The sequence below is a fragment of the Telmatherina bonti genome, assembly GCF_933228915.1.
Source record: "Telmatherina bonti genome assembly, chromosome: 9".
NCBI classification, from domain to species: Eukaryota; Metazoa; Chordata; class Actinopteri; order Atheriniformes; family Telmatherinidae; genus Telmatherina; species Telmatherina bonti.
In genome coordinates this window covers 4,388,959-4,415,465 of record NC_136627.1, presented here as the reverse complement: position 1 = coordinate 4,415,465, position 26,507 = coordinate 4,388,959, and the positions used below count along the sequence as shown (strand labels likewise).

The window sequence follows — 26,507 nt, the reverse complement described above, 5'->3', positions numbered from 1 at the left end:
CTCTGGAGCCGCTGGAGCTGATTGTCCAGGGGATGGGGGATTCTTAACACCCTTTCCACAGTGTGTGTGTTCAGTAAGAGGCTTCTTCAGGTCCGCTGTAAGACTAAAAGATACAGAAGATCATTCCCGCCAGCAGCAATCAGCCTCCTGAACAAGACCAATTATGATATACTACTATATTGAATTTCCCTTTGGGGATTAATAAAGTATTTTTCATTTCGTCGCTGGACACTGGACTTGGGTGGAACCCTCCATGCATATATGTGTGTATATCCAGTTATATGCATCTCAGTGGCTTTGATTTGAGAAGGCAAAGTGTTTATTTGAGGGGGTGTTGTCCCATCTTACCCCTGCTTAAGCAGGCCTTGAGGTAAATTATTATTTCCTGACTTCTCTTTGTGTTGTTCTTGAAAGTATGCAACAAGGTTAAATAGTGAGGACATTATGTCAGGGGTTACCTGTCTGATGATTGGGGCAGTGCAGTATGATGCATGCACAAGCTGACATGTGGAACAGAAAGTTTGGTTTGCTCGGTATCTGTAAAGACGTCATTGTTTAAAGCATGCTGTACTTTGATGCATGCTTCCATTAGCGGTACAGAAAGAACAGTTTGTGTAAAGTGAACAATGCAATAACGCTGCAGCTAAAGGTGCCATGATGGAGCACTGCAAACCAGATGTGTAATGTTGGGGTGCCTACTTGCTCTGCTGTGTTGTGCAGGAATGTGTTTGTGCAGGCTGTCAGACGGCAAACAACAAAACAGCAACACTGACAAACCCTGTGTCACGTTCGCTCAGGAGCTTCTCCACGATGGCATTTATCGGCATTTAGTGTGTAAATATATGATATTATGGATTATGTATGTTATTTTATTTTACTGTTGATTATATATAATATGTGATCTTTAATAAAGTTTTTATTAATTTTGATTGATTAATGGAGGTAAAAGTTAAAATATTTAGATAAAAGGACAAATTAAAATGGTTATAACAACAACAGTAAAAATAAAATAATTATCATCATCATAAGTGATGGGGGTGGGGGAAGGATATTATTTTGTGTGATTTATCAGATATTTCATCCTCTAAATGGCTGCAAAGTGTCAGAATCTTCAGAAATAAGGAGAATGAAGTGTTTTGTGTATTCAGCTGACAGTGGCAGGAAACCTAAATGCGCTAAAGATATTGCCAAATTCAGAAATAACATGTACAGACTTTGTTGTTTATGTGTTACACAATAAGATACAATTTTCAGAGTTATCTCTGCATTGATTGTTTATTTGTGACAACTGTGATAAAAAAAAGAATCCACATTTATGTGATAAATATTGTTTATATTTTACAATTATCTGGCGAGCTTCAGAAATGATCTCCAGTTAGAGAACCACTGGATTAGAACATGCCAGAGCCTGGTTGGTTCCCAGTCTCACGCAAAGCACTAACTAACAAACCAACTAACTAATAGGGCTGTGAGAATATGCTTTGTCCCGATTCCATTTGATTCAGATTTTTGTGGGAGCCGATTCAATTTAAATTACGATTCTAACAATTCTCCGATATTGCTGATTTTGTAGATTAAAAACAAAAAAATGTATAAAAAATTTCTTTGCTCGTCATTTTTCTTGATTTCAATTGGGAAAAACAACACAGTAACCAGACTATCATTCTGCTGCTTTAATCCCCAAGAAGACAAGTTAGAAGATCAATAAAAACAACAAAAATTTAGTAATGGATTATTTTTTATGTATTTGAAAAAAAAAAAAAAAAAAAAAAAAAAAAACCTTTTTTTTTTTTAAAACAAAAGAAAATCCATTTTAAAATTGTGACACAAAAAACTCTCCGATTCGACTGACTAACTAACTAACTAACTAACTAACTAACTAACTAACTAACTAACTAACTAACTAACTAACTAACTAACTAACCAACTGCTGCATGCTAGCATGCTTCCAAAGGCCGCGGTAACCATGGAAACGGGGCCGTTGTGTTCACGTTTCCCGCTCCGTCCGCCTCCAGGAGTTATTCTTTTATTGCGGCCAGCTGACAGAACAAACGGAATGGCTTCAGAAGAGGAGCAGGTTAAGCTCAAATGAGTAGCTATATGCAAGAAAACAAACCCCAAAAACTCACAGCTGGCGACATCTGTAAGTGACTTGACAGAAAAATAGGCCCAACGCCATGAATACCGAGCGGACCTGGCAACACTGTTCATGACGTAACTCCAGGAAGCGCGTTATACTGTACTAATCCTGAACTGTGGACACATGGCGATAATTAACTCCTTCTTTTATACTAAAGCTGGTGGACTCTAACAGAAGAAACTAAATCCCGATATCTGATGTAAATCCAGAGCTGAGTGTGACATTGACAGTTTTGAGGCTGCTGCTCCTGAACGCACCACCGGACACGACAATGGAAAGATGATGATTGTTATGATGCGTTTAGGGGCCTTGATGTTCGGAAATGTCCATGTTGCGTCATCTCTGTACTGTATGCACGGGATGAGGCCCGCGCGTGTCACCTGTACCTGACTGGAGATGGGAGTCCTGCTATACTGGCCGAATATTGTAGGTAAGAAAGTATTTTTATTTAAAACTGATTGATATGAGTGGTTAATTCAATGCGAGCTCGGAAACTATGAACTCAGGTAAGTTATCGATGACTACATAAAAATTAGCTTGTAGGAGAAATCACTAAAAATTTTCAGCTGAAAAATACCATCATTATTTATTTACTTTTACACACGACCTTGGCTAAACTTAATTTTATTCCGTGTATGATAAATTATTGAGTGAATTTGAGTTTCCTCGTGTTGTTTAAACTCGTCACCTGTCTCCTCCAGGTTACATCAGGATTAGCCTCGTGTTTGCTTCGTGGGTTTCCCACGAGAGACCGGGAATATTTGTTCCTCTTTACTCAGTCTTCTCTCTCCTGGACGGTAAGGACATCATATGAATGCTTTTGGACTACGTATTTATTATCTGTCTTTTCAAAATAAAAGTTCCTGAAGAGTTTAAGCCTTCCTGTTAACAGCACGAATAAAATCCATACGTTCTTACGTTGATGTCGTTGTTAAAATGATTATTATTACATGCAGTTTTCTCTGCTATGACTATTTAACAGGTCTGTCATTGCACAGATGGAGAATCAATATACTTTTCTTAATAAAGAAACTAGATATAAACATAATAACTTTGTGTTTTGTTCCCTGATTATTATATGAAATTGGTTCTAAAAGTCATAACATGTATGGTGGATCACATGTCACCTTTTCTATAACTAGTGGTGTTGTATTTAACATGGATGACTAGCCAGATGTGAGCAGACTGGTGACTAGCAGGAGGAACCAGCTGTGAATGGATCTGGCTGTACTCAGGCTTTCCAACCATGTTTTAACACCACACCAACTGGTTTTTTAACCCTTAAAACTGTGAGCCATTTGTTGCCTATTTTCTGGTTTATATTAATAAATGTGAAACTGAAACCTGTTAATCCCAGTCAGCCTGCAGACATGGTGGTAGAGTTTTAAGGGTTAAAATGGAAATAAAACATGTCTACTTTTTGTGCTAAATGCCAGCTCTTTGATCGTGTGACGTGCTGTAAAGTTTGGAGCTTACTCACTTCATGCATGATGGTTTTACTGACTGACACCCGGCCGGAGAGCATCAGGTCTTAGTTTCCGGCACATTAACGTGAAACATGCATCAACATCCTCTGCAGGAGTGGACGGCTGGTTGGCCAGGAGGTTGGGCCAGACCTCCAGACTGGGGGCATGGCTGGATGTGGTGGTGGACAACCTGGGCAGAGGCATGCTGTGGAACCTGCTGTATGAGGTCTGAAACACTCACACACACACAAGCTGCTGGTAGCTGCGATAATGTCTCGCGTGCAGATGAACTGCCATGTTGCTCTTGTAATGAAGCCCTTTTCTGTCTCTATGTTTCATGATAATTTTATGCTTCCTGCGTCTACTGGAGGGGTTCAGACAACTTGTATGCCTGCTATCAGACCGATTCACCATGAGAACACCTCCTGAATCCAGAACTTTTAGTCTGGTTTAAAACTGATCAATCCAAAACCAAATGTATGCATAACCTTGCTTAGCATGAGGTACTGGCGGCTGTCGTCACAGAGACCTGATAATAATACTTATTTCCTTGTTTGCAAAATGCCAAGACAAGAGGGCATCTGTTAATTCTGTGTGAAAATGTCTTTGTATAATTTTTTTCTTTACGCCTTTATTTAATTTTGTTTTATTTTTATTTGAGTTTAGATTATTTTGGTTTATTTTTATTTTTGTTATTTTCATTCTATTTTATTAATTTTTTTAAAAATTTCTTTTTAAAATTTTAAATTAAATTTTATTTAAAATCTTATTTGATTTGATTTTTATTTTAATTATTCCACATCTGAGAATTTAAGCATCTATAATAATAATTATTATTATTATTGTTATTATTATTATAAAAAATAAATTATAGAAAAGGCATGAAAAACTTTGTCATATTTGAAATGTTTGATGAGGAAAATGCTGCATATTAATGCGAATTAGACAAATCTAACCAGAGCAGGTGAGTGGGGTTTTATCGCTGTGATGTCACACCAAACCAGCCAATCCAGTCTCACTAAGTCCTCCGAGCCCGTTGGGATTTACAAGCAGTTTCAGTAAACTGGACTAGATGATCATCCATCCATTCCCAGTGGAAGATAAACCCGGACGTCTGACCATTTCTTGTGTTTGTGTTTCAGTGGGGTTGGCTGGTGTCGGCTGTGGAGTGGTGTGTGTTTGTGTGTAACCATGGCAGCAGAGGAGACCAGTGGAAGAGCAGCTTCAGCAGCAGTCCTCGCCTCATACGAGCCGTCATGGCGAACGGTAACAGCGGTCTACCTGATGGCATATTGTGCACATATGAGCGGACTGAATCTCTGTGCTGTCAGGCTTTCAGACTCCTTTGGGCGTGTGGGTGGTGAGCGGGCTGCACTGCCTCCCCCTGTGGCTGTACGCGGAGCAGCGGGGTTTGCTGTCCAGCTGGCTGGACCTGCCGCTCTGGATCCAGGCTGTGGGGACGCTGCTGCTGGCTGCAGGGCGTCTGTTGGCTCTGTCAGCAGAGGTACCGCCGACTTCTCCCTCTAATCCTGAAAACCAGCTGCTCTGGAAGATTTCCTCTCAGAAACATGTCTCCCTGCAGGCGTGGTGCATATGGACGCACGTGAAGACGCTCATCGGTGACGAACCAGAGAAGAAGAACTGAAATACAACTTGGTTCCTGTCATTCCAGTTGGAGACGGTGGGCTGATAAAAAACCTTTATCAGGCCATGAAACCGCTTCCACCGACTGCAACTCATCCAGCAACGGGGCTGCTGCTTACACACGCACACGCACGCACACGCGCACGCACAAGATGATCCGTTCTGCCTGCATGAGGTGCAGAAGTCTGCTGCTGTGTGCCAGTTACACCTGGGAAACCACACGTAGTTATTACTGGTTTTACCTGAACATACTGGGATGGAAAACTGTACATTTGAGGTTTATTTTATTTGACTGTTAAAGACGCTAATTTTTTATTTTTATGGATTCTGTATATTATTGAGTAATTAATTTATGAAGGTTTTAATTTATTTGAATGTGTTCCAGCGCTGACGTTCAGTGTGCGTTGCTTTGGTGTGTTCTGGCAACACACAGGAACAGGGAGGTGAAAATATCCGCTGATGAATCGCTTATTGATGAACCATGAACTGATCGGGTTGTTTGACCTGAAGATGTCTTTAAGTCTCTTTCATCTAAGTAAAAAGCGGTTAAATGAAAATCATATTTACAAACCAGATGTTTCCAAATATCAGTTTTTCTATTTTTTTCTTATATTTTTAATAAATATTACAAATCATGTTTAAAGCTTTAATATATCTTCATTTTTATTCTTTTAAGTTCTTTATTTTCCATTTAAAATATTAAAACTCTTCATAGATTTACAATAAATAGTTATTTTATTTTCAAAATGTCATTTTCATCCATTACAAATGTCAAACTTTTTTTCTGCTCTTTTGCTTTACAAGAGTATTTTTATCAGTATTTTATTAAAATAAGTTATTTATTGACAAATGATATGAAAGAAACTTGACTTTGTGATTGTATGTATCTTTTACAAGTTTTTTTTTTTTTTTTATTTTAGTTTCCCAACCAATTGTGTCTCAGGCTGTTTGTTTTTTTTTTAAATTGTAGTAATTTTGCTGTTAATTTTCAGCTTTTTATTCAATTTATTTTATATCATTTTAAATCCTGCTTATTTTGGTCCCAGTGCAAAATAAGTGGTTGAAGCTTGTTATTGTAACAACAATGGTCTTTTTTCTTATTAGAAAGTCATTTTTGTTCAAATATTCAATTATGGCATGAATAAAAAAAAAAGTGATAAGCTCTGTTGTCTTAAAAAAAAAAAAATGTATCCCTTCATTTATTCTGACTTATTTGTGTCCCATCTTGGTTTGTTTATTTCTGCCACAGCAGAGATCCATTTCAGAGCTCTGTATGAACTCTGCACATGGCAGTAGAACTGGTTTTGTTCATGCGCTACTAAACCATCAGCTGTAGTGAAGTCCTCCTGGGATCCAGCGGGGTGAAGACCTCCCGTCTGCAGATTAATTCTACAGATCAGCTGCAGGATGAAGAGGAAGAGGAGGAATGCAGGCTGGTCAAGGATATACATTTTTAATGTTTTTGCATCTAACAGTGAAGCAGTAAGAAGAGTGAAATCATCCCATCGCTGCGTTTTGGTGTCCGCCGTCGGTGTCTTCCTCCCACGCCAGAAGCTGGGTGACTGGAGGGATCCCAGCTTTACAACAGCACCATCCAGAGTCATCTCACCTTTCCCCTTCAGGTTTCAGTAGATCAGAGTGAAGAACCAGGAGCCTCCCAGCACTTCCTCAACTTAAGCCACAACACATCAATGCCAGAGAGAAACAAGTCCAGCAGCACTGAAGGCAAAGCTTTTCTTCATTCATTGCAAAGAAACACCAGTGGGGGGGGGGGGGGGGGGGGGAAGGATTCAAGGCATCACATTGTTAGTAATGTTGCACAGATCAACGCCTGGATTACTAGTTTATTCTGTCCAAATCTCATCTGTTGTTTCCCTGCAGACAGTTGTCTGTTCACGGGGGCTCCTGCTGTCTCGTCCAATCAAAATGAGGAAAATTTGGTCGAGAGCCGGATCCCCCCCAGAAGCCAAATGAAACCTCTGAATTCTGATTAATTCATTTAAAAGAGACCAAACTCAACAAAAAGTCACCAAAAAGCCCAGAAACCAGTCGACCTGTCAGCTAAATCATGTTTTCATCGTCTCCGTTGGACCAACAAGACGCGTCATTTTAAAAATATGAGCACTAAAAGTTTAAAAAAAAAAAAAAAACCAAGGCGTGGTGTTTTCCTGGTTCTGATTGGTCCGTTACGACCAATCAGCAACGGAGACAACAGATGAGATTTTAGACACAAACACTGACGGTTAATGAAATCATGATGCAAAACATTTCTTCCAGGGAACTTCTGACAGGATGCAGAGAGGAGGAAAGGCTTGCTGCAACACACACACACACACACACACACACAAATTTGGTCCCACTGTCGTGCCCTTCAGTGTAGAATCGTTTATGAAGCACTTTTAAATATGGGTCCGTCTACAGACAGATAACTGCAAGCTGGTGTAAGGCTGGTTGTCATCCATGGAGCATGCAGGCACCCAGAGTTTAACTGGTGTGTTCTGACTGACAAACACACACACACACACACACACACACACAAGAAGCTCCAAGATGAACAGATAAAGGGATGCTTCTGAGCCTTCGCACACGTAGCGCCTTCCTCCGTGCTCTCCTGTCTGCTTCCCTTGTTAACACAGTATTCAGCTGTTTGACGGCTACCTCACAAAGCAAAAGGGCAACTGAAACACACGTCTGCAGGGAAGTTATTGGCATTTCGCTTCTGCTGGGTCTGAGTGGGAGCAAAAGAAAAAACCTTGAAAACATGACCTCTGACAGCGTGCCCGGTGTAACAACGTCCCCACTGGCTCAACACATTCCACTGTTGGACATCTCACTCCAACTAGCACAGGAGTCCACGTTCAGTCATGGAGAGAGGAACCGATGTACAATCTGCTGCATGGTTTCTACTGTACAGGTGTGGCAAGCAGCTCGCAGGAGGACCCGGATGCTGGATGAGGAGCATCACGGCGTTCAGAGCTTCGCCAGTTTAATACAAAATAATGTCAGAATAAAGGAAGGCGTGAGACGAGAGGAGAGGAGCGGCCGTCTGTCGGAGGGCTTCCTCTGGCTCTCAGACAAAAGCTGCGTCTTCTCTCTGAAGCTGCAACTCCACCGTGTGAAGTTTGGTAAGTGTCTTCTCCACTTTTTTTTCTTTTTAATCCTTTCAGTGTGTGTGTGTGTGTGTGTGTACTGACAGCTACAGTGACTACAAAGCCAACCGACCAGCCGGTGATGAGTTTGTACTGTACGTTACTATGACACTGTGTGCAACTGGAGCGTCACATTTGGGTTTTACTTGGAGTTCTCTCTCACCAGACTAAAACTTGGCCTTTTGTTCCTCTTTTCCCCTCGCGAGGAGAAACTAAAGAAAGAAGGCTTTCAGCCAAGACAGGGGCGAGTGGGGCCGAGGCTCTGAGCCAATAGGAAAGCTTGGACCACCTCCTGGGTCTGGTGAGGCGTTGTGTTGACGTCCTCCAGAGCGTCCGCCACGGCAAACTGCCGGTCCCTCAGCCGGTTCCAGTTGGACAGTACATTGTGGTATTCAAACACCTTCTCGTAGTTCCCCACAGAGTTGTAGAGTTTGATCAGGCCTCGGTAGTCGTACTCCAGCCCACTGTAGCCCTCCCCAAACAGCTTCTTACCTGGAAAGCAAGGACACACAGAGGAAAGGGACATTTTAAAGCAAACTGTGTGAAGAGAGTTGGAGACGGTGAGTCTTACCTCCTAGTCAGGGGAAATCTGACCGCAGTAAAAACACCAGACTTAGTGACGCGTGTTGACAGACGGACCTGACTTCCAACACACATCAATATAAACCTGACAGGGTTAGACCCAAGGACTCAGGTCAGGTAGTCCAGACTGAACACCTGCTAACAAGTGGCGAGCAAACCGACACCAAATGCACTTAGATGAAGGTTAAAACCATATTTACGAGGACTGTGACGACACGCTTTTGTCCCGATTCGATTCCAATTCTTTGATATTGATGATTTTTGTAGATTAATACAAAATAAATGTACAAAACTTGCTTTTTTTTGCTCGTCATTTTTCTTGATTTCAATTAGAAAATAACAACCCAGTAGACAGACCATCATTCTGCTGCTAAAATGCCCAAGAAGACAAGTAAAACGATCAATAAAAACAATAAAAATGACAAAAAAATTCATTTTTATTTGTTGGAAAAAAAACATTTTTAAACAAAAACATCCATTTTAAAATTATTAACCAAAAAATCCTGATTTTCAATTTTGATTCAATTTTCCAACCCCTAATATTAATTCATGCATAAAATCTGCACTGCATTGTTTAACTTGTCCAGACTGTTGCTGCTTTTACGTATTTTATTTATAACATTATATTTCATGACTTTGCACATCCTTTTAGTTGTGTCTTAATGTGCACATCTCCTCTGACACAAAGCAGGGAACAGATGGTGTGTAAGTGCTGCATGTGATACGGCAGGAAGGACAGCCTGCAGTGGAGAAACGAGGTTTTATCTCAGTTCCACAGAAAGTCACAAATAATGAACTAAAATAAATGATCATGGCTTTTTATATCTGCTGTGGTGGAATGTCTCGTAAAGCTTTAAAACATACATTTTCCCTGCTCTCTTAAGCAATTCTAAGGACTAACGGGTAAAAGAAATGCATTTACCAACGCAGCTTTATCTCATTTTAATTCAATCTGGAGTTTAAATGTTGGTTTGGAAACTTTACATGCTTAAAATCTTCACAGTTCAGCATGAAAATGTGAGTTTTGCAGCTTAAAAGGGGAAAATGGAGGTGCTGGTACCATTTTCACTGCTTATCAAACACCAACAAACTCTTTCACACTAAATTAGAGACAGTTTAACTACAAGTCAGTGTCATGTGGACAGATTTTTCTACACTTGGATGATCATACTCCTCTTTACGGCAGCTTTCTCCTGCTGCAGCACAGCTGATGTGAAACCGACCGGAAAATAAAAACTACAGACTGACTGGGAAATCCGTGTGATGAACGTTATCCCAGACCAGAAGGCTGAAGGGTTTTCCTGCTGCTTACCGATGGCGATGGAGCGCAGGTAGAGCCTCTCTGCATCCTCGTACTGGTTCATGTCGTAGTTGTAGAGCGAGGCCAGGTGACCCACAGACAGGGCCACCTCGTAGTCTTCGTGGCCCAGCAACTGCTCCTTAATCTGGATGGCTTTGATGTGCATCTCCTCAGCCTCCTGGTTTACAAACACAGAAACATCCAGCTGTGAAGAACTGGTTGCATTGTTTCCAAGAAGACTCCACGCTGCCAGAGATCTTTTACAAAACATTGAGCAAAACTTTCTGCAAATAAAATATTACAAATCAACTATTTCTATAAATCAACACGTCCAGTCATTGAAGGGCAGATGAGAGGAGATTGATGAGGAAAAAGTATGAGGATACCAGGTAAGTGGTGAAAACGGATACATTTCTGATTATACACCGACTGTCCACTTTACCAGCTCCACCTGCTTGTTCATACAAATGATCTAATCAGCCAATCACACGGCAGCATGTAGTCATGTGGACATGGTGAAAAAAAACTTTCTGAAGTTCAAACTCATGGCGATGAGGTGGAACGGGAGATTCTCACGGTGATGAGGTGGAACGGGAGATTCTCATGGTGATGAGGTGGAACGGGAGGTTCTCATGGTGATGAGGTGGAACGGGAGGTTCTCATGGTGATGAGGTGGAACGGGAGATTCTCATCATGATGAGGTGGAACGGGAGATTCTCATCATGATGAGGTGGAACGGGAGATTCTCATGGTGATGAGGTGGAACGGGAGGTTCTCATGGTGATGAGGTGGAACGGGAGGTTCTCATGGTGATGAGGTGGAACGGGAGATTCTCATCATGTTGAGGTGGAACGGGAGATTCTCATGGTGATGTGGTGGAACGGGAGATTCTCATCGTGATGAGGTGGAACGGGAGATTCTCATCGTGATGAGGTGGAACGGGAGATTCTCATCGTGATGAGGTGGAACGGGAGATTCTCATCATGAGGTGGAACGGGAGATTCTCATGGCGATGAGGTGGAACGGGAGATTCTCATGGCGATGAGGTGGAACGGGAGGTTCTCATGGTGATGAGGTGGAACGGGAGATTCTCATCGTGATGAGGTGGAACGGGAGATTCTCATCATGATGAGGTGGAACGGGAGATTCTCATGGCGATGAGGTGGAACGGGAGATTCTCATCATGATGAGGTGGAACGGGAGATTCTCATGGCGATGAGGTGGAACGGGAGGTTCTCATCATGATGAGGTGGAACGGGAGATTCTCATCGTGATGAGGTGGAACGGGAGATTCTCATGGCGATGAGGTGGAACGGGAGGTTCTCATGGTGATGAGGTGGAACGGGAGATTCTCATCGTGATGAGGTGGAACGGGAGGTTCTCATGGTGATGAGGTGGAACGGGAGGTTCTCATGGTGATGAGGTGGAACGGGAGATTCTCATCATGTTGAGGTGGAACGGGAGATTCTCATCATGATGAGGTGGAACGGGAGATTCTCATGGTGATGAGGTGGAACGGGAGGTTCTCATGGTGATGAGGTGGAACGGGAGATTCTCATCATGTTGAGGTGGAACGGGAGATTCTCATCATGATGAGGTGGAACGGGAGATTCTCATGGTGATGTGGTGGAACGGGAGATTCTCATCGTGATGAGGTGGAACGGGAGATTCTCATCGTGATGAGGTGGAACGGGAGATTCTCATCGTGATGAGGTGGAACGGGAGATTCTCATCATGAGGTGGAACGGGAGATTCTCATGGCGATGAGGTGGAACGGGAGATTCTCATGGCGATGAGGTGGAACGGGAGGTTCTCATGGTGATGAGGTGGAACGGGAGATTCTCATCGTGATGAGGTGGAACGGGAGATTCTCATCATGATGAGGTGGAACGGGAGATTCTCATGGCGATGAGGTGGAACGGGAGATTCTCATCATGATGAGGTGGAACGGGAGATTCTCATGGCGATGAGGTGGAACGGGAGGTTCTCATCATGATGAGGTGGAACGGGAGATTCTCATCGTGATGAGGTGGAACGGGAGATTCTCATGGCGATGAGGTGGAACGGGAGGTTCTCATGGTGATGAGGTGGAACGGGAGATTCTCATCGTGATGAGGTGGAACGGGAGATTCTCATCATGATGAGGTGGAACGGGAGATTCTCATGGCGATGAGGTGGAACGGGAGGTTCTCATGGTGATGAGGTGGAACGGGAGATTCTCATCGTGATGAGGTGGAACGGGAGATTCTCATCATGATGAGGTGGAACGGGAGATTCTCATGGCGATGAGGTGGAACGGGAGATTCTCATCATGATGAGGTGGAACGGGAGATTCTCATGGCGATGAGGTGGAACGGGAGGTTCTCATCATGATGAGGTGGAACGGGAGATTCTCATCGTGATGAGGTGGAACGGGAGATTCTCATCATGATGAGGTGGAACGGGAGATTCTCATGGCGATGAGGTGGAACGGGAGATTCTCATCATGATGAGGTGGAACGGGAGATTCTCATGATGAGGTGAAACGGGAGATTCTCATCATGATGAGGTGGAACGGGAGATTCTCATCATGATGAGGTGGAACGGGAGATTCTCATCATGATGAGGTGGAACGGGAGATTCTCATCATGATGAGGTGGAACGGGAGATTCTCATGGTAATGAGGTGGAACGAGAGATTCTCATCATGATGAGGTGGAACGAGAGATTCTCATCATGATGAGGTGGAACGGGAGATTCTCATCATGATGAGGTGGAACGGGAGATTCTCATCATGATGAGGTGAAACGGGAGATTCTCATCATGATGAGGTGGAACGGGAGATTCTCATCATGATGAGGTGGAACGGGAGATTCTCATCATGATGAGGTGGAACGGGAGATTCTCATCATGATGAGGTGGAACGGGAGAATAAATTATAAAAAAAAAAGGACGTGGCCCAAAAAGAGGAGGAGAATGGAGGACACCCAGCAGGTTGTCTTCTTTCATCTTGTGACATTTAAACACGTAGCTGCTCCAGCTTTGTTCTTTTTGTTGAGTCACACATTCTTCTTTCAACCAATCAACAGACTGCAACAAGTGACTTTCAGGGTTTCACCAACAGATGAGTCCCAAAAAAGCAGGACGGGTTGGATCAGATATTCCGGTACCCTCTTCACCATTTTATGGGAACACAAACAATGAACATTGGCCCGTCTGGTATCAAGCCAGACCGGTTGGTTGGAAACCGAGTTTGGTTTTAAAGCTGCCAGAACCAGCTCATGCAGTCCAGTAACATGGAGGTTTTCCTACTAAGGTCTGTTAGAAACCAGAATAGAATAGAATAGAATAGACTATTGTCACAGCACGAATGCAACGAAGAAGCCTCACAGAGCAGATTATGAGCATTACTTTTTAGTTTAGAAGCTGAAATGGGAAGTTTATCCCTTTCTCCTGACAGGAAAGAATCCTCCACAAGATTCCTGGATCCGGATCACTTTCAAAATCTCATCTCATGTTCGTTATTCCATTTTAGACCAACACCACCAAATACACAAGCTCGGCCTTATCATAGGAAAAAATATTCAATAAAAATTTAACAGCTTATGTCAAATGTAGTATCGAATTAAAAATAATTGAAATATTTCCTTTTTTATTTAAATATATTCAAATATGTAATTTTATTACAATTATAGTAAAATGCATAAAAAAATACAATTATAAAATCAACACTAAAAAGGCTAAAATAATAAAATAAAATAAAATAAAATAAATCTGGAATGTAGCGGGCAAAACAGGCTGTAATAAATGACATCATTCTATGTTTGTCATCATATAATTTCATTCAGGACCTTTGAGGACAACCCTTATTGAGCTGGTTATTTTTCCATCACAGCAAACACACACATTAAACTTCCACAAGTTGTTTCTCTGAAAGAACCTGATGTTCAGTCCCAAATGTTGCACCACTTTGGTTTGTGATGGATGGCTGCTGTAAGGCTTTACAAACAGGCCATATCACCAGATGTGTACCTCTACTCTGGATTTACACCAGAAATCATTCCCTCCACCCTCCTGTTTTTACCGGCGTTTATCTGTTTGTGTTCAAGATAAAAAAAGTTATGGATGTATTTTCATAAAATGTGAAAAGAAAGAACTGATTTAATGTTGGTTCTGATCCGGATCACCGTTTGGATCCAGGAACTTTTTCTTGGCGTAGGTGTATGCTCTCAGAGTGCTTTTATATTTAAAAATGGGAAACATTTTTAAATCTGTGTGGTTTTGCAGATGTCCAGATCACCTGAAACTGTTCCCAGCCTGGACCGACTATTAAAGCTCACCTTAAACTTCCTCATTGACTGGTAGAGTCGCCCCAGGTTGCCGTAGTGTTTGGCCGTCTGTACGTTGAACTCCCCGAAGGCCTTCTTGGCCAGCTGTAGTGAGGAGAGGTGCAGATCATGAGCCTCCTGCAGGAGACGCTCCTCTGTTTCCTTGTTGTGGCAGTCGATGGCGATTTCCTCCAGGATCAGGGCTGAGGGACAAAGATTGTACCGCTGTCATTTCTGTAAAAGTCTCTGGATCTTTCTGGTCTCGCAGGCGCTTTCCAAACAGTCCCCATCGCACCCTGCACACAGTAGGCTGCAGCCCAGCAAATCCCACAAGCCGGCCTCACCTTTCACTCTCTTAGAGGAGGCCAGCAGAAGATGGTCCTCGGGCAGAATATGAGTTATGATGTCTATGGCACGTTCTGCGTGGAATCTAGGGAACAGAAACAGCATCTGACTCAACATGTCATGGCTCCATTTCAGCCCAGATAAACACTTCCAAGAACTTCAATTTTATTCCTTAAAGACAGTTTTTCATGAGCTCAGACTGAGCAGATGTGCTTCTGAGTGAAAGAAGTCGCTCATGGGGGGAGAAGGACAAAAACAGACTGGGGATGGAGGTTGTCTTGGTGTGGAAAGATGTGCACACCTTCACACGGAGTCAGAGAAACCAGCTCGTTTCATCAGGAAGCTTCAGGAATTTCTGAGCTTTATTGTACTCACAGAGCGTTGTCAAATTTCCCAGAGCTGTACTGGTGGACGTACGAGGAGTACGCCAGGTCTTCATGGGCTGTGGCAACGTGGATGTTCTTCCCCCCAAACACAGACTGCCGGATGTCCAGCGCCGTCTACAAGCAGAAACCGATCACTTTGCATTAAAATCATCAATCCTAAAGAGGCTCAACATTCAGATTTTCCATGTGATCAGACCAGGAAGCAAGTCAAAGACAAACAACACGCGTGTTTTCTTTTCCTTCCAGGTTTTCATGAGAGTGACGGTAAGGAAGGCTTATTACTTGTTACGTCCTCCACGAGATGCAAGAACTTTCTTCTTGCACTTGATGCCGCAAAAACAAGAAAAAAATCTTTTTCATCAGGTCCAACTATCCTCCACCAGAAGATTCATCTGCAGCGGGGAGGGGTCACTGCAGGTGGCGACGTCTGCTTTATGTACAACCAAGCCGGTTGTTTCATATTTAACTTCGTCCCATGCAGGGGGGCTGCATCTGAGTGTTTTAACGCCACAGGTTATAAAAATGTTTGTACTTTCTCACCACCTCAATCAGCTGTTTTATCAGAACAATCCGTTTTTCTTGCCACAGGAAAAACACGATAGCAGCAACTTTCTGCTTCCTGCTTTTCCGTGTTAACCCCGCCCACCTCAAATGTCCGACCAATCACACGATACTTCTCAGAGCCATACAGGTAAAAACTTCTGCCAGCCTGATGTGTCGACACGTCTTCAAACACGTCAACGAGAACAAAATGACGTCTTATTCTCCTCGGAGCCTCGAGAACAATAAAATGTTGTCTCTTCTCGTGGAGGATGGAGCCAGCTTCATCCTGCTGGGATCGCATCGCTTCTAGGAACAATCTGCAAAGCGTAACCGTGGATTTTTTCCCCAGCAGAGAGGATTTGTGCTGATTCTTCTTTCTGGTTATGTTGGCATCAAAACAGATTAAACTTATAGTGTTGATGATGTTTTACACGTTTATGATGACCGGAAATGCAGGATAAGTGATCATCTCTCTGCAGGAAACGCTACAACAGCGCCGCTCCTCTGCACCCAAACACAACGCTTACCTGGTAAATCGCAACGGATTGGCAGATGTTGTCCACATTTAACAAGTAAAATCCATAATCTAGCAGCGTGTCGGAATACTTGGGATGCTTCTGTCCAAAATGTTCTCTGGAAGACAGGAAACCCGGAATGAGAAGGAAAAGTGACCGAGGGAATGACATTTAGGCTTCTTTGTTGTCTCAAAGGCACAGCAGGTTACCTTGCTAGAAACACTGCATGTTTGATCAGCTGCTCCGCTTTTCTGAACTCCCTCTTCACAACGCAGGCCTGCAGGAAAGCCACAAAGCCGGGGTTACAGCATGTTCAGACGCTACACAGCACGCAGATCAGTCCAGAAAAGCCTCGTCACCTTGGAGGCTTGTCTGAGGACATCAACAACTACTTTAACAGGCAGCCCCGGGGTGATTTCCTTCATCGCCTCTATACACCACCTGTATGCCTGGGAGGGAGGACAGCGCAGAGCAAAGTGAGCTGGAGAAAACACAACCAGAAGCAGCTGGGATGAAAGCGGAATACCTCGTCGTAGTGACTTTTGGCGAAGAGCAAGGCACAGAGCTCGCCGTACAGCGCCGCCTTGTTGGCCTGGTGGCCGTGTTTGGCTAGTTTGTCCATGTAGGACTGAGCAAGCTTGAAGGTCTCCTCCCCCAGGTGGTACTTGCAGTTGCCGTTGCGGACATGAAGCAGCCTGTATGACAATATGTTAGGTTAAAGGATGTAAAAACGAAGCGTGTCTGGAAAGATGAAACGCTTCTGAAACAGACCTGACGCAGCACTCCACAGCCCGGTAGCAGTGGAGGACCTCACTGTGGAGCGTGCACAGCTGCAGGCACGACAGGAACACTTTCTCCGCATCGCCATACCAGCCGGCATCAGACAGGAAGCCACCTGGAAGCAAAGGCAGACTTTCAGACAGTAAGGGGTTGGTTGTAGACATCACACCACGCTGCACCTTCCATGTAAATGATGCGGAGACATGTGGAAGGAAGGGAACTTGGACGCTTTAAGCTCATTAACGTCCTTTACTGAGGCTGCAGAGATCTTCATGTTCAACGCCGGGAGGAAACGCCTCTAAAAGCAGCATGAAAGGCAGATTTTGACATCCCGAGTTCTAATGACGACTTCACCATCACGCTGCACCAGCCTTTAAACGGAGAATCAACCAATCAGACTGCAGAAGAGACAGAAAAGACCCGTCAAACATTTAGCTCTCATCAAGTAAAGCAGAGTTAAACTCTGACTCTGAAGCAGCATGACAGCATCCATCATATTTTCCTTCCTGATGACGTCAAACATATTTCCAGTTTAAACTCATTTACTGGAATAAACACATTTTGTTTTCTAACTGTCCGAGATAAAGACTGATCTGGATCCTGTTTGTAATCGTTGGAAACACACCCCTGCTACACACGTTCTGGACCTGTCCAAAGCTGCATGGTTATTGGAAATCTATTTTTGACTCTTTCTCTGGGAAATGTGGGAAAACTGGACACCCATCAGCGTTCATTTCATTGTCTGGGGTGGTCCTTGTGGACGTTTCATATGAAAGCTTTTTGCCCTCTGTTAGCCAGAAGATTCATTTATGCAAATGGAAAGATCCGAACCCCCCCGCATACGGTCGCTGGAGGAGAGAGGTAACGTGTCATGTTCACTTGGAAAAAATTAGATATACTACAAAAAGATTGAGAAATTTTAGGGACATTTGGCAGCCATTTATATCTTATTTTAATAGTATGTCAGCAGATATTGTTGTATAATTATTATACATTGTGATGTTTACACAAACCCTGAGATTGAGTTTGTATCTGGATACTTGTCTTTTCTACATGTCTGTATTGTAGTTAATTTGGTATGGAAGGGTGCGTGGTTTCTTCTATTCTTTTGTTGTTTTGTTCCATTTAAATGTAAAAACAATAAAGATACTTTGAACAAAAAAAAACCATAACATTTTGTTTTGGTGTTAATGTAAAAATCAGTTTATTAAAAGTAATTTAAGCCTCTTAAATGATCATTTTCCCCTTCAACAAGCTGAGGAAGTGTTAGGGTGATAAAAAAAAAACCTTCTGTTTCACCAGTAAACACCACGTGTTTTAATATCAGCTCCATGCTGAACACAAAGCGTCTCTCCACTGATTGTGAAATTCAGTTTTGTCCTTTGGTTTCCCTTTAATTCACCAGGGAAATAAAAGAAATATGCACTACAAAAAACATAAAAATGAAAAATTCAGACAAACACTTCTCTAACCTCTCATAAAAATAAAACATGTTTAATGAAAATAACCCGTCAGAAAACTCTGAGCCAGTCAGTCGATGTGATCCTACTTACAGAACATCTGCTAACACCAGCGTTGTGTGATATTCCTGTTCATCCCTAAATCTCTCATCTCCTTCACCTGAAATGTTCCCAAAGACACTCAAACTGCATTTACCCAGCACGAAGCCGAACTGGATGGCCTTCTCTTTGACGTGGGCGTCCGACTCGGCGATGTAGGAGCAGCGGCGGCTGAAGGAGTTTGCTAGAACTGAGGCCACTTTCACGCCGTGGTCCATTAAGGCCTGGAAACAGTGATGCAGTAGATGCCTGTGGAGAGAGAGCCAGTCGTCAGCAGACAAGACGTACGAAGCTAAACACACCTAAAACCTAAATACTACGCTGATATTACAAGCTGCTCAGCATTTCTCGCTCCCGGTTCAGGCTGATTCTGCACAGCAGTAACTCTGCAAACATGGATGCTGCTGCAAGGAAGCTACAGATGCTAAAATGTACAACCGTTCAAAGTAAACACAAACAAAAGCAGAAGAGTGAAAAATAATCTCAACCAGAGTTTAGTCGAGTCTAATAAAGATCCTGATGGAAAGTTCAGACTGACGATTTGGTTTAGTACCGAACCGACCGCTGGAATCACTTTTATAGTCATTTATAGAACAATCTATGAAATGGCTCGACTTCTCATCCTCCATATGCTTTATTTATCATGCAGACAATCATTCCTCTCACATCAGCAGCTCTTAGATGAAACTTCCAGTAGTGTAAAGGGTTAATTATTCTCTGATCTGTGACCTCATATAAACTGATATTAGCTTTGCAGGTTAGCTTAGCTGGCTAGCGTCTGTGCAGAGAGCCTCATCGTTCTGCGGCGTCGCTGCTCAGGCTGGATCAGAAATTTTTTTACTGATTAATTAGAATTTACCGTTTATTTTTTCATGGAAATTTACTTGGTATGAAAATCAGCATCACCTCCTTTAATCTGCCACAGTTAGCAGCAGGCGCAGCAGGCACAGCCTTCTCCGCGCTCATGTGCCACTGAGACACACTCATTTGGGCTGGGATACAGTTGCCGTTAGCAACACAGCTGCATACCACGGCTACCAAATGTTTGAGGTACCGCGTGTGCACAAGCAGTTTTATGCAATCGGGAGCGCGGAGGCGAGATCAGAGGTACACATGATTGTTAGCAACAGACTAACAAACAGGTAATAAAATAACTTTTATTGCCCAGCCAGTTTCTGGAGTAGTGTGCATTGTTTGTGTCCTCAGCGCCAACCTTTGGTTTAACGCTTAAATTTGTGTGTTTTTGACACAATATTCCTGATTATTGTCATGTGTATCATTGTAGATTTGTAATTTACAATAATTGCTTCTAATTTGACTGTTTTATTGTCTGTGTTTGCCCTGGCGATGCATTCGCTTACCGTTGGTAATAGGGCCGTGACAATACGCTTTTGTCTCGATTCGATTCCAGTTTTTGGGGTGCCAATTCAATTTAAATTGCGATTCTCACAATTCTTCGATATTGATGATTTTTGTAGATTAAAACCAAAATAAATGTATAAAACTTTTTTTTTTACTCTTCATTTTAATTAGGAGAAAACAACACAGTAGCCAGATCATCATTCTGCTGCTGTAACGCCCAAGAAGAAGAGTTAAAAAATCAATGAAAACAATAAAAATGACAAAAAACTTTATAATGGATTATTTTTTATTTATTTGGGAAAAAAAAAACTTTTTTCACAAAAAGATTTTCAAATTGTGAAGCAAAACAAAAAAAAATCCCGATTTTTGATTTTCACGTCCCTAGTCGGTAACGTAAAAAAACCCTGTTTACCTCCAGTGATGCGTTCATGGACCATTGGAATTTTCAGTATTTGGCATGGATATTTAGTATTTGCATTTAGCATCATGTTAATATTTATTTGTGTTTGTTCCTGTTTGTTTGTTTGCTCACTGTAATTATTTCTGTTGTTTAGAAACCATAAACCTCACCACTGGTCAACAATAAAGAGTGGAACTGACGTTTCCAGTAATTTGTTCTGACCAGACAACCTGGGGAGACTGAAGATTTAAATCAGTTGCATAAACAGTCTGGTAGAGGTCACCAGTTGGGAATTACTACCAACACTTCCTTCACATCGTCTGTGTGTGGATGTGGTTTATGAACCTGGGGGTAAACATCGTATTTGTATAAAATACTGATAAATATGTTGTTTAATGTCATGCAATACATAAAAAGGTTTGGTCTCCACCTTGGCAAGCTATCAGATAAAACTTCTGCTCTATAAATAACACACTAGCATCAGTGTGGCTTTGTGAGATGTGTTGGTAAGGTCAACAGATCTACATACTGAAGGGTCTCTTTCTCCCTGCACAGCCACCCGGTCAGTGAAGGCAGCAATCAGGAGCATATTCTGATGGGTTCATCTGGACCTTTTCGTAGCGCGATGCCCTTACCTTTTATCTGAGGCCCGAAGCACCTTAGCAAACACCTCCAGCTCGCAGAACTCCCCTCCCAGCTGGCAGAGCCGGCCCTGCTGGTAAAGCTGACACACACAGATGGGATGGAGAAGGTGAACATGGAGACTCAGTGTACACGTTATCACTGATTCAACTGATCACATTGGTGGGGAAAATAAATCTACAAATGGGCCTGCAGAGGGTTTCATCTGAAGTTACAAGCGTCCCGTTCCCATTCTGGGTAGGTTTGAAACGATGCTTTGGACAATGCTGTCTGCTGTTCAGGAGTTTAAACAAAAAGATCTGCTGATGTCTAGTCTGTCATCAGAAGCCACTGAGCTGGAAGCAGTTCTACGCTGCACGGTGGCCTTTAGGGTCCATGACCTGCCAAAGCCATCTCCACTGTGGCCGTCGCCGGGTGAGCTCCCAACACCAGATTAATGTGACCAGCCGATCAACCCCTGACATGCTGTGTTTGGGTTGTGCCTTCCAACATGGAAACCTCAGAAGGCAAGACTTGTAAATGAAGGTCGGCGTGCTCGCAAATGGATAAATCATCAGACAAACCTTGCAGTCGGCTGCCTGGGAAGCCATTTCCCACAATATGCAACCTTAAGGGCCTCATCAGTTATCCAGACGTCACTTTTCTGTTTGCCATCTGGAAGACTGGCCGGAAGGTCAGCTATTCGGGCTGTGACAAGATGCTTTTGTCCTGATTCTCACAATTCTTCGATATTGCTATTTTTTATAGATAAAAAGCAAAAAAATGTACAAAACTTTTTTTTTGCTCATCATTTTTCTTGAATTCAACTGGGAAAAACAACGCAGTAACCAGACCATCATTCTGCTGCTATAATGCCCAAGAAGACAAGTTAAAAGATCAATAAAAATATTAAAAATTACTAAATTTTGTAATGGATTTTTTTTTTATTTGGAAAAAAAGATTTTTTTGTTTTAAAATTGTGAAGAAAAATATCCTGATTTCCAATTTTTTTATTCGATTTTCCCACCCCTATCAGCTATGATATAACTAACCTTTATGAAGTCCCAACATGGGGTGCAGGTGGAGAAGGCATCACCTTTCTCCATGTTTAAGTTCATTAAACCAGTCTTTATCTGGAACAAAGTTGCAGCTTATTTTAAGCTCTCAGCATCTTTTCTCTCTTCACTCTTTAATAAAAGCTGCCTACAAACATGCTGCTGTGTGTAAAAACACTGAAAGAACATGCGTCAGCTGTAGATGCTGAAGACAAAAACATTTTAATGCTATTTTATATGACTGCTGTCTTTTTTTGGTCAGATTCACACGACACCCACATGTCCACCTGCCCCCAAGTTGGACCAGAAGAAAAGACATTTTGCTCGCATAACATCGCCTCTGTTATCATTTTACTCCTGCTGTCCTTAACAGATGTTCAGAACCAAGTACTGCCCACTATGATAATGAATATCTTGAACAGTAACTGGAAGTACCAACATGAAATGTAGACATTCATGATGTTCAAAAGCATTTGTACCAACTGGTGATTAAGTGACCGAGTGTGTGATAAAACTGTTAACATTTCCATCGGTGTGTTCAGAGCTGATCAGTAGACATCTGGCGCTAAATTAAAACGGTAAACATGGTCCACAAAACAACAACTTTCTCATTTGCATAATCAAAGTGTCATTGTGAGCGTTTTCCATGCCAATGCTACCATCAGCTGTTTCCCATCCTGTTCTGTAAACACCAAGTCAAATGTGCTGGTCTGAGTAAACTGGAAGCACTGGTGAAGCCATCGTGTGGATCAAAAGGGTCTGATCAGGTTCTCTACTTAAAACAAGTTTTTCCAGAAGACAAAGACATAAAGAGGACATCGTGTAAGGCTGCTCTTGTCTCTGTTGAGTCTGATGATCAGTAACAGAACCTGCCAGTGGTATAACCCCACTGCTGACATGGAACAGTGTTCTACTTTAGGGACATGTCACCAGCTGCTGCGTTAAATCAGCTGCAGCACCATGTACCACTTGCATAAACTATGTTTTGTTGGCTTGTTTATGCCTCATTATGGATGGGATCATTAGAGTACAGCCTCCACTCCCTCTGCAACGTTTTACATGTAACTCCTGGCTAAAGAAGAGGATCCCAACACATTTTCCTTGGAGGAAAGCAGACGCCCAGCCAATGCTTGGTTTTAGCTTTCATCACCACCAGTTTGGCTGAGTCTTGTTCTACAATAAAACCAAAGTTTAGACAGCAATCACCGTAAAGCCTTAGTTTTTATTCAGACCATCTGTACTGTGGTGATTCGCAGAAATGTTTCATTAATAAAACGTTGCAGGATGAATCTGGTTTAGCAAGACAGACATGAACCACTCCACCTGCAGCTTCACTGACCAAACTGGTTGGATGGACAAGGTCAGGCCTAGTAAGTCTCTGGCTTTATTTAAAAACATTTATTTGTTATAAATATCATTATGGAGCAGATTTTAACGCAATGCGTAGCTTCCTGCTCCAATGCGTCAGGACGTGGGCACGGAACTGCAACCACAATCTCCCGATGACCACTTTGGGACAGGTCTGGGCGATTAATCGGACTTTAATCTCAACTACGATCTGGGTTTCCAACGATGATAAAAATAAAAGGGTGTGATTATTTTCCTCTCTGCAGTTTCCTCTCCTGCTGTCTTCAGCTGCTAATCGAGCGTCTCTGGCATTGCAGCGCTGTGCTGTAAACTCCTCCCACAGCCGCTTTGCTTTCATTCAGACACTGTTGCCAACTTGGAGACTTTCTCACTAAATCTGGAGACTTTTTTTGTTAAAAGCGACAAATCTAGCAGCTTTTACTGGAGTTATTGGAGACTTTTCTGGTGTTGTGGTGACTGACTTGAAGGCACATATTGTTCTGCAGTTACTGTAAGGAAGGAGCAGCGGGAGCCTCTCCCGTCCTAAAGCACTCCCAGGCGGCCAGTCTCAGTCGGCTCCGGCTGCAGGTCAATGTAGAATAACTGAAAACTAAAGCATTTCTGTCCTTGACAGTGGTTCATAAGCAGCACTTTGTGTTGTGTCGTCTGAAAGCAATCAAGAGTTTCAAGGTTAGAAAAAGACCGCTGTTCTCTGGCATCCAGAACAAATGGCCTGTGCTGGCCCAGATCAGCTCAGATGTGTTGCAACAAGTATCTCTGCCTGCACAGCACAGGCTGCCTTTTCTTTCAATAATGTGGGTCACTGCAAGCAACGGAACAAACTCATAAACAGGCTTTGTTTACATAGCAATGCCAAAATAATTAATCCACAAGTTTACTGAGGACAAAAACACCAGGGCCAATGTCGCTAAAGGCTTTAGTAATTTAACACATGTTCCTGCGGTAGATAAACACATTCATTTTGCTGTTTTAAACGTATACGAAGAGGTATAAACTGTTTGTTGGATGATGTTGGAGCTACTTGAAGCTACGCCTCATCAGAGAGCCACTATGAGGCTAATGTTAGCAGCTAATGTTAGCAGCTGATGAAGTTAATGCCAGCAGATAATTAGGCTAATGCCAGCAGCTAATTAGGCTAGTGCCAGAAGCTAACGAGGCTAGTGCCAGAAGCTAACGAGGCTAGTGCCAGCAGCTAACGAGGCTAATGTTAGCAGGTAATGAGGCTAATACCAGCAGTTAATGAGGCTAGTGGCAGCAGCTAATGAAGCTAATGTTAGCAGCTAATGAGGCTAATCCTAGCAGCTAATGAGGCTAATGCTAGCAGCTAATGAGGCTAATGCTAGCAGCTAATGAGGCAAATGCTAGCAGCTAATGAGGCAAATGCTAGCAGCTAATGAGGCAAATGCTAGCAGCTAATGAGGCAAAGGCTCGCGGGATAATGAGGCAAGTGCTCGCAGCTAATGAGGCAAATGCTAGCAGCTAATGAGGCAAATGCTAGCAGATGATAAGGCTAATGTTAGAAGCTAATGATGCTAATGTTAGCAGCTGATGAGGCTAATGCCAGCAGCTAAAGAGGCTAATGTTAGCAGCTAAAAAGGGCAAATGCTACCACTGATGAGGCTAATGTTAGCAGCTAATGAAGCTAATGCCAGCAGATAATGATGCCAATGTTAGCAGCTAATGAGGCTAATGTCAGCACCTATGAGGCTAATGTCAGCACCTATGAGGCTAATGTCAGCACCTATGAGGCTAATGTCAGCACCTATGAGGCTAATGTCAGCACCTATGAGGCTAATGTCAGCACCTATGAGGCTAATGTCAGCACCTACGAGGCTAATGTCAGTACCTACGAGGCTAAAGCTAGCAGCTAATGATGCAAATGTTAGCAGCTAATGATGCTAATGTTAGCAGCTAATGATGCTAATGTTAGCAGCTAATGAGGCTAATGTTAGCAGCTAATGAGGCTAATGCTAGCAGCTGATAGGAGAAACTCGTCCCGGGTGGTGCCTCTCTCTCACCCCCCCAACGCTAAATCTTACCTTATAATACACATCAAACTGTATATTTTCTGGCAGCGAGCGTATGTCCCTTCTTGATCGGCTGTAATTGTCCACCACAGCCGAGATAGCGGTGTTGTACAGCGTTTCTGGGATCCATTCGAGCTCCACCGCAGCCATGTTGTCTCTGTGAGAAGCCCCAGAAGCTACAGCCCTCCCCAGCTCTCCCCCACTGCCTCACTGCGATTACAGCCCTTCCTCCCGGAGTCCTCAGAAAACATCCGCCTCCTAGTCACGCTACAAACACTCATATGCTAGAAAATTAGTGCCCAGGTTCTACAATCGATGTACAATCCCCATCTTTTGACTTCATCTCAGATGATTATTCTCCAACCCTGCTGCAGTTCCGTGCCCACGTCCTGACGCACGCGTTTACATCGATGACGTCATGACGCATTGGCGGAGGAAGCTACGCGTTGCGTTAAAATGCTGAGGAATTTCCTCGCAAAAATCAGCAATTTCTGGTTTAAAAACATGCTTAAACATTTGATTCAAAATAACCCCTGAACAAAATTCTATTTTTTTATTCTGTTGTTTTAAGAATTTAAAAATGATATAATCATGTCTTAAATACAAACAAAGGCTTTTTTTGTTTTCCTCAATTGAGTTCTTTTGTAAATTTTTGCAATGTCATTCACTGTTAACTGTAAGACATATTGTGAGTTGAAATAAAGCATTTAAAAAAGTTTCAAAAAGTGGTGATTCATATGAAAGGTCTGCCAAAAAGAATATCTAAAATGGTAAATATTATTTTTGTTATGGGAAAGTATTATGTACATAAAAATAAGTGGAAAACAGTAAACCCAACATAAACAGTTTTAAAATTGAAATAGAAAAACTACATAACATCCCTGAAAGTATTAGCAGAGGAAAATCAGTCAATACTTGAGTTACACAAAACAATGTCGGAGACTCTTGTCTTTTAAGTT

General features: G+C 42.6%; 2 protein-coding genes across 2 annotated transcripts; one reads left to right on the top strand and one right to left on the bottom strand.

The window, feature by feature from the left end:
• Positions 1-2,435: 2,435 nt before the first annotated feature.
• LOC306760460 (uncharacterized protein) lies at positions 2,436-5,392 on the top strand. The gene is made up of 6 exons (XM_079246305.1): positions 2,436-2,570; positions 2,842-2,937; positions 3,720-3,832; positions 4,749-4,872; positions 4,938-5,110; positions 5,189-5,392. The coding sequence occupies exons 1-6, from the start codon at positions 2,537-2,539 to the stop codon at positions 5,249-5,251; spliced, it is 603 nt and encodes a 200-aa protein (XP_079102431.1). The 5' UTR covers positions 2,436-2,536; the 3' UTR covers positions 5,252-5,392.
• A 1,301-nt stretch (positions 5,393-6,693) lies between these two features.
• Positions 6,694-25,921, bottom strand: appbp2 (amyloid beta precursor protein (cytoplasmic tail) binding protein 2). Its single transcript, XM_079246191.1, has 13 exons — positions 25,561-25,921; positions 21,113-21,201; positions 18,813-18,964; positions 17,148-17,271; positions 16,903-17,071; positions 16,736-16,825; positions 16,586-16,653; positions 16,389-16,494; positions 15,308-15,432; positions 14,932-15,017; positions 14,600-14,790; positions 10,294-10,459; positions 6,694-8,891 (listed from the first exon to the last, which is right to left on the bottom strand). The coding sequence occupies exons 1-13, from the start codon at positions 25,696-25,698 to the stop codon at positions 8,629-8,631; spliced, it is 1,767 nt and encodes a 588-aa protein (XP_079102317.1). The 5' UTR covers positions 25,699-25,921; the 3' UTR covers positions 6,694-8,628.
• Between the last annotated feature and the right edge of the window lie 586 nt (positions 25,922-26,507).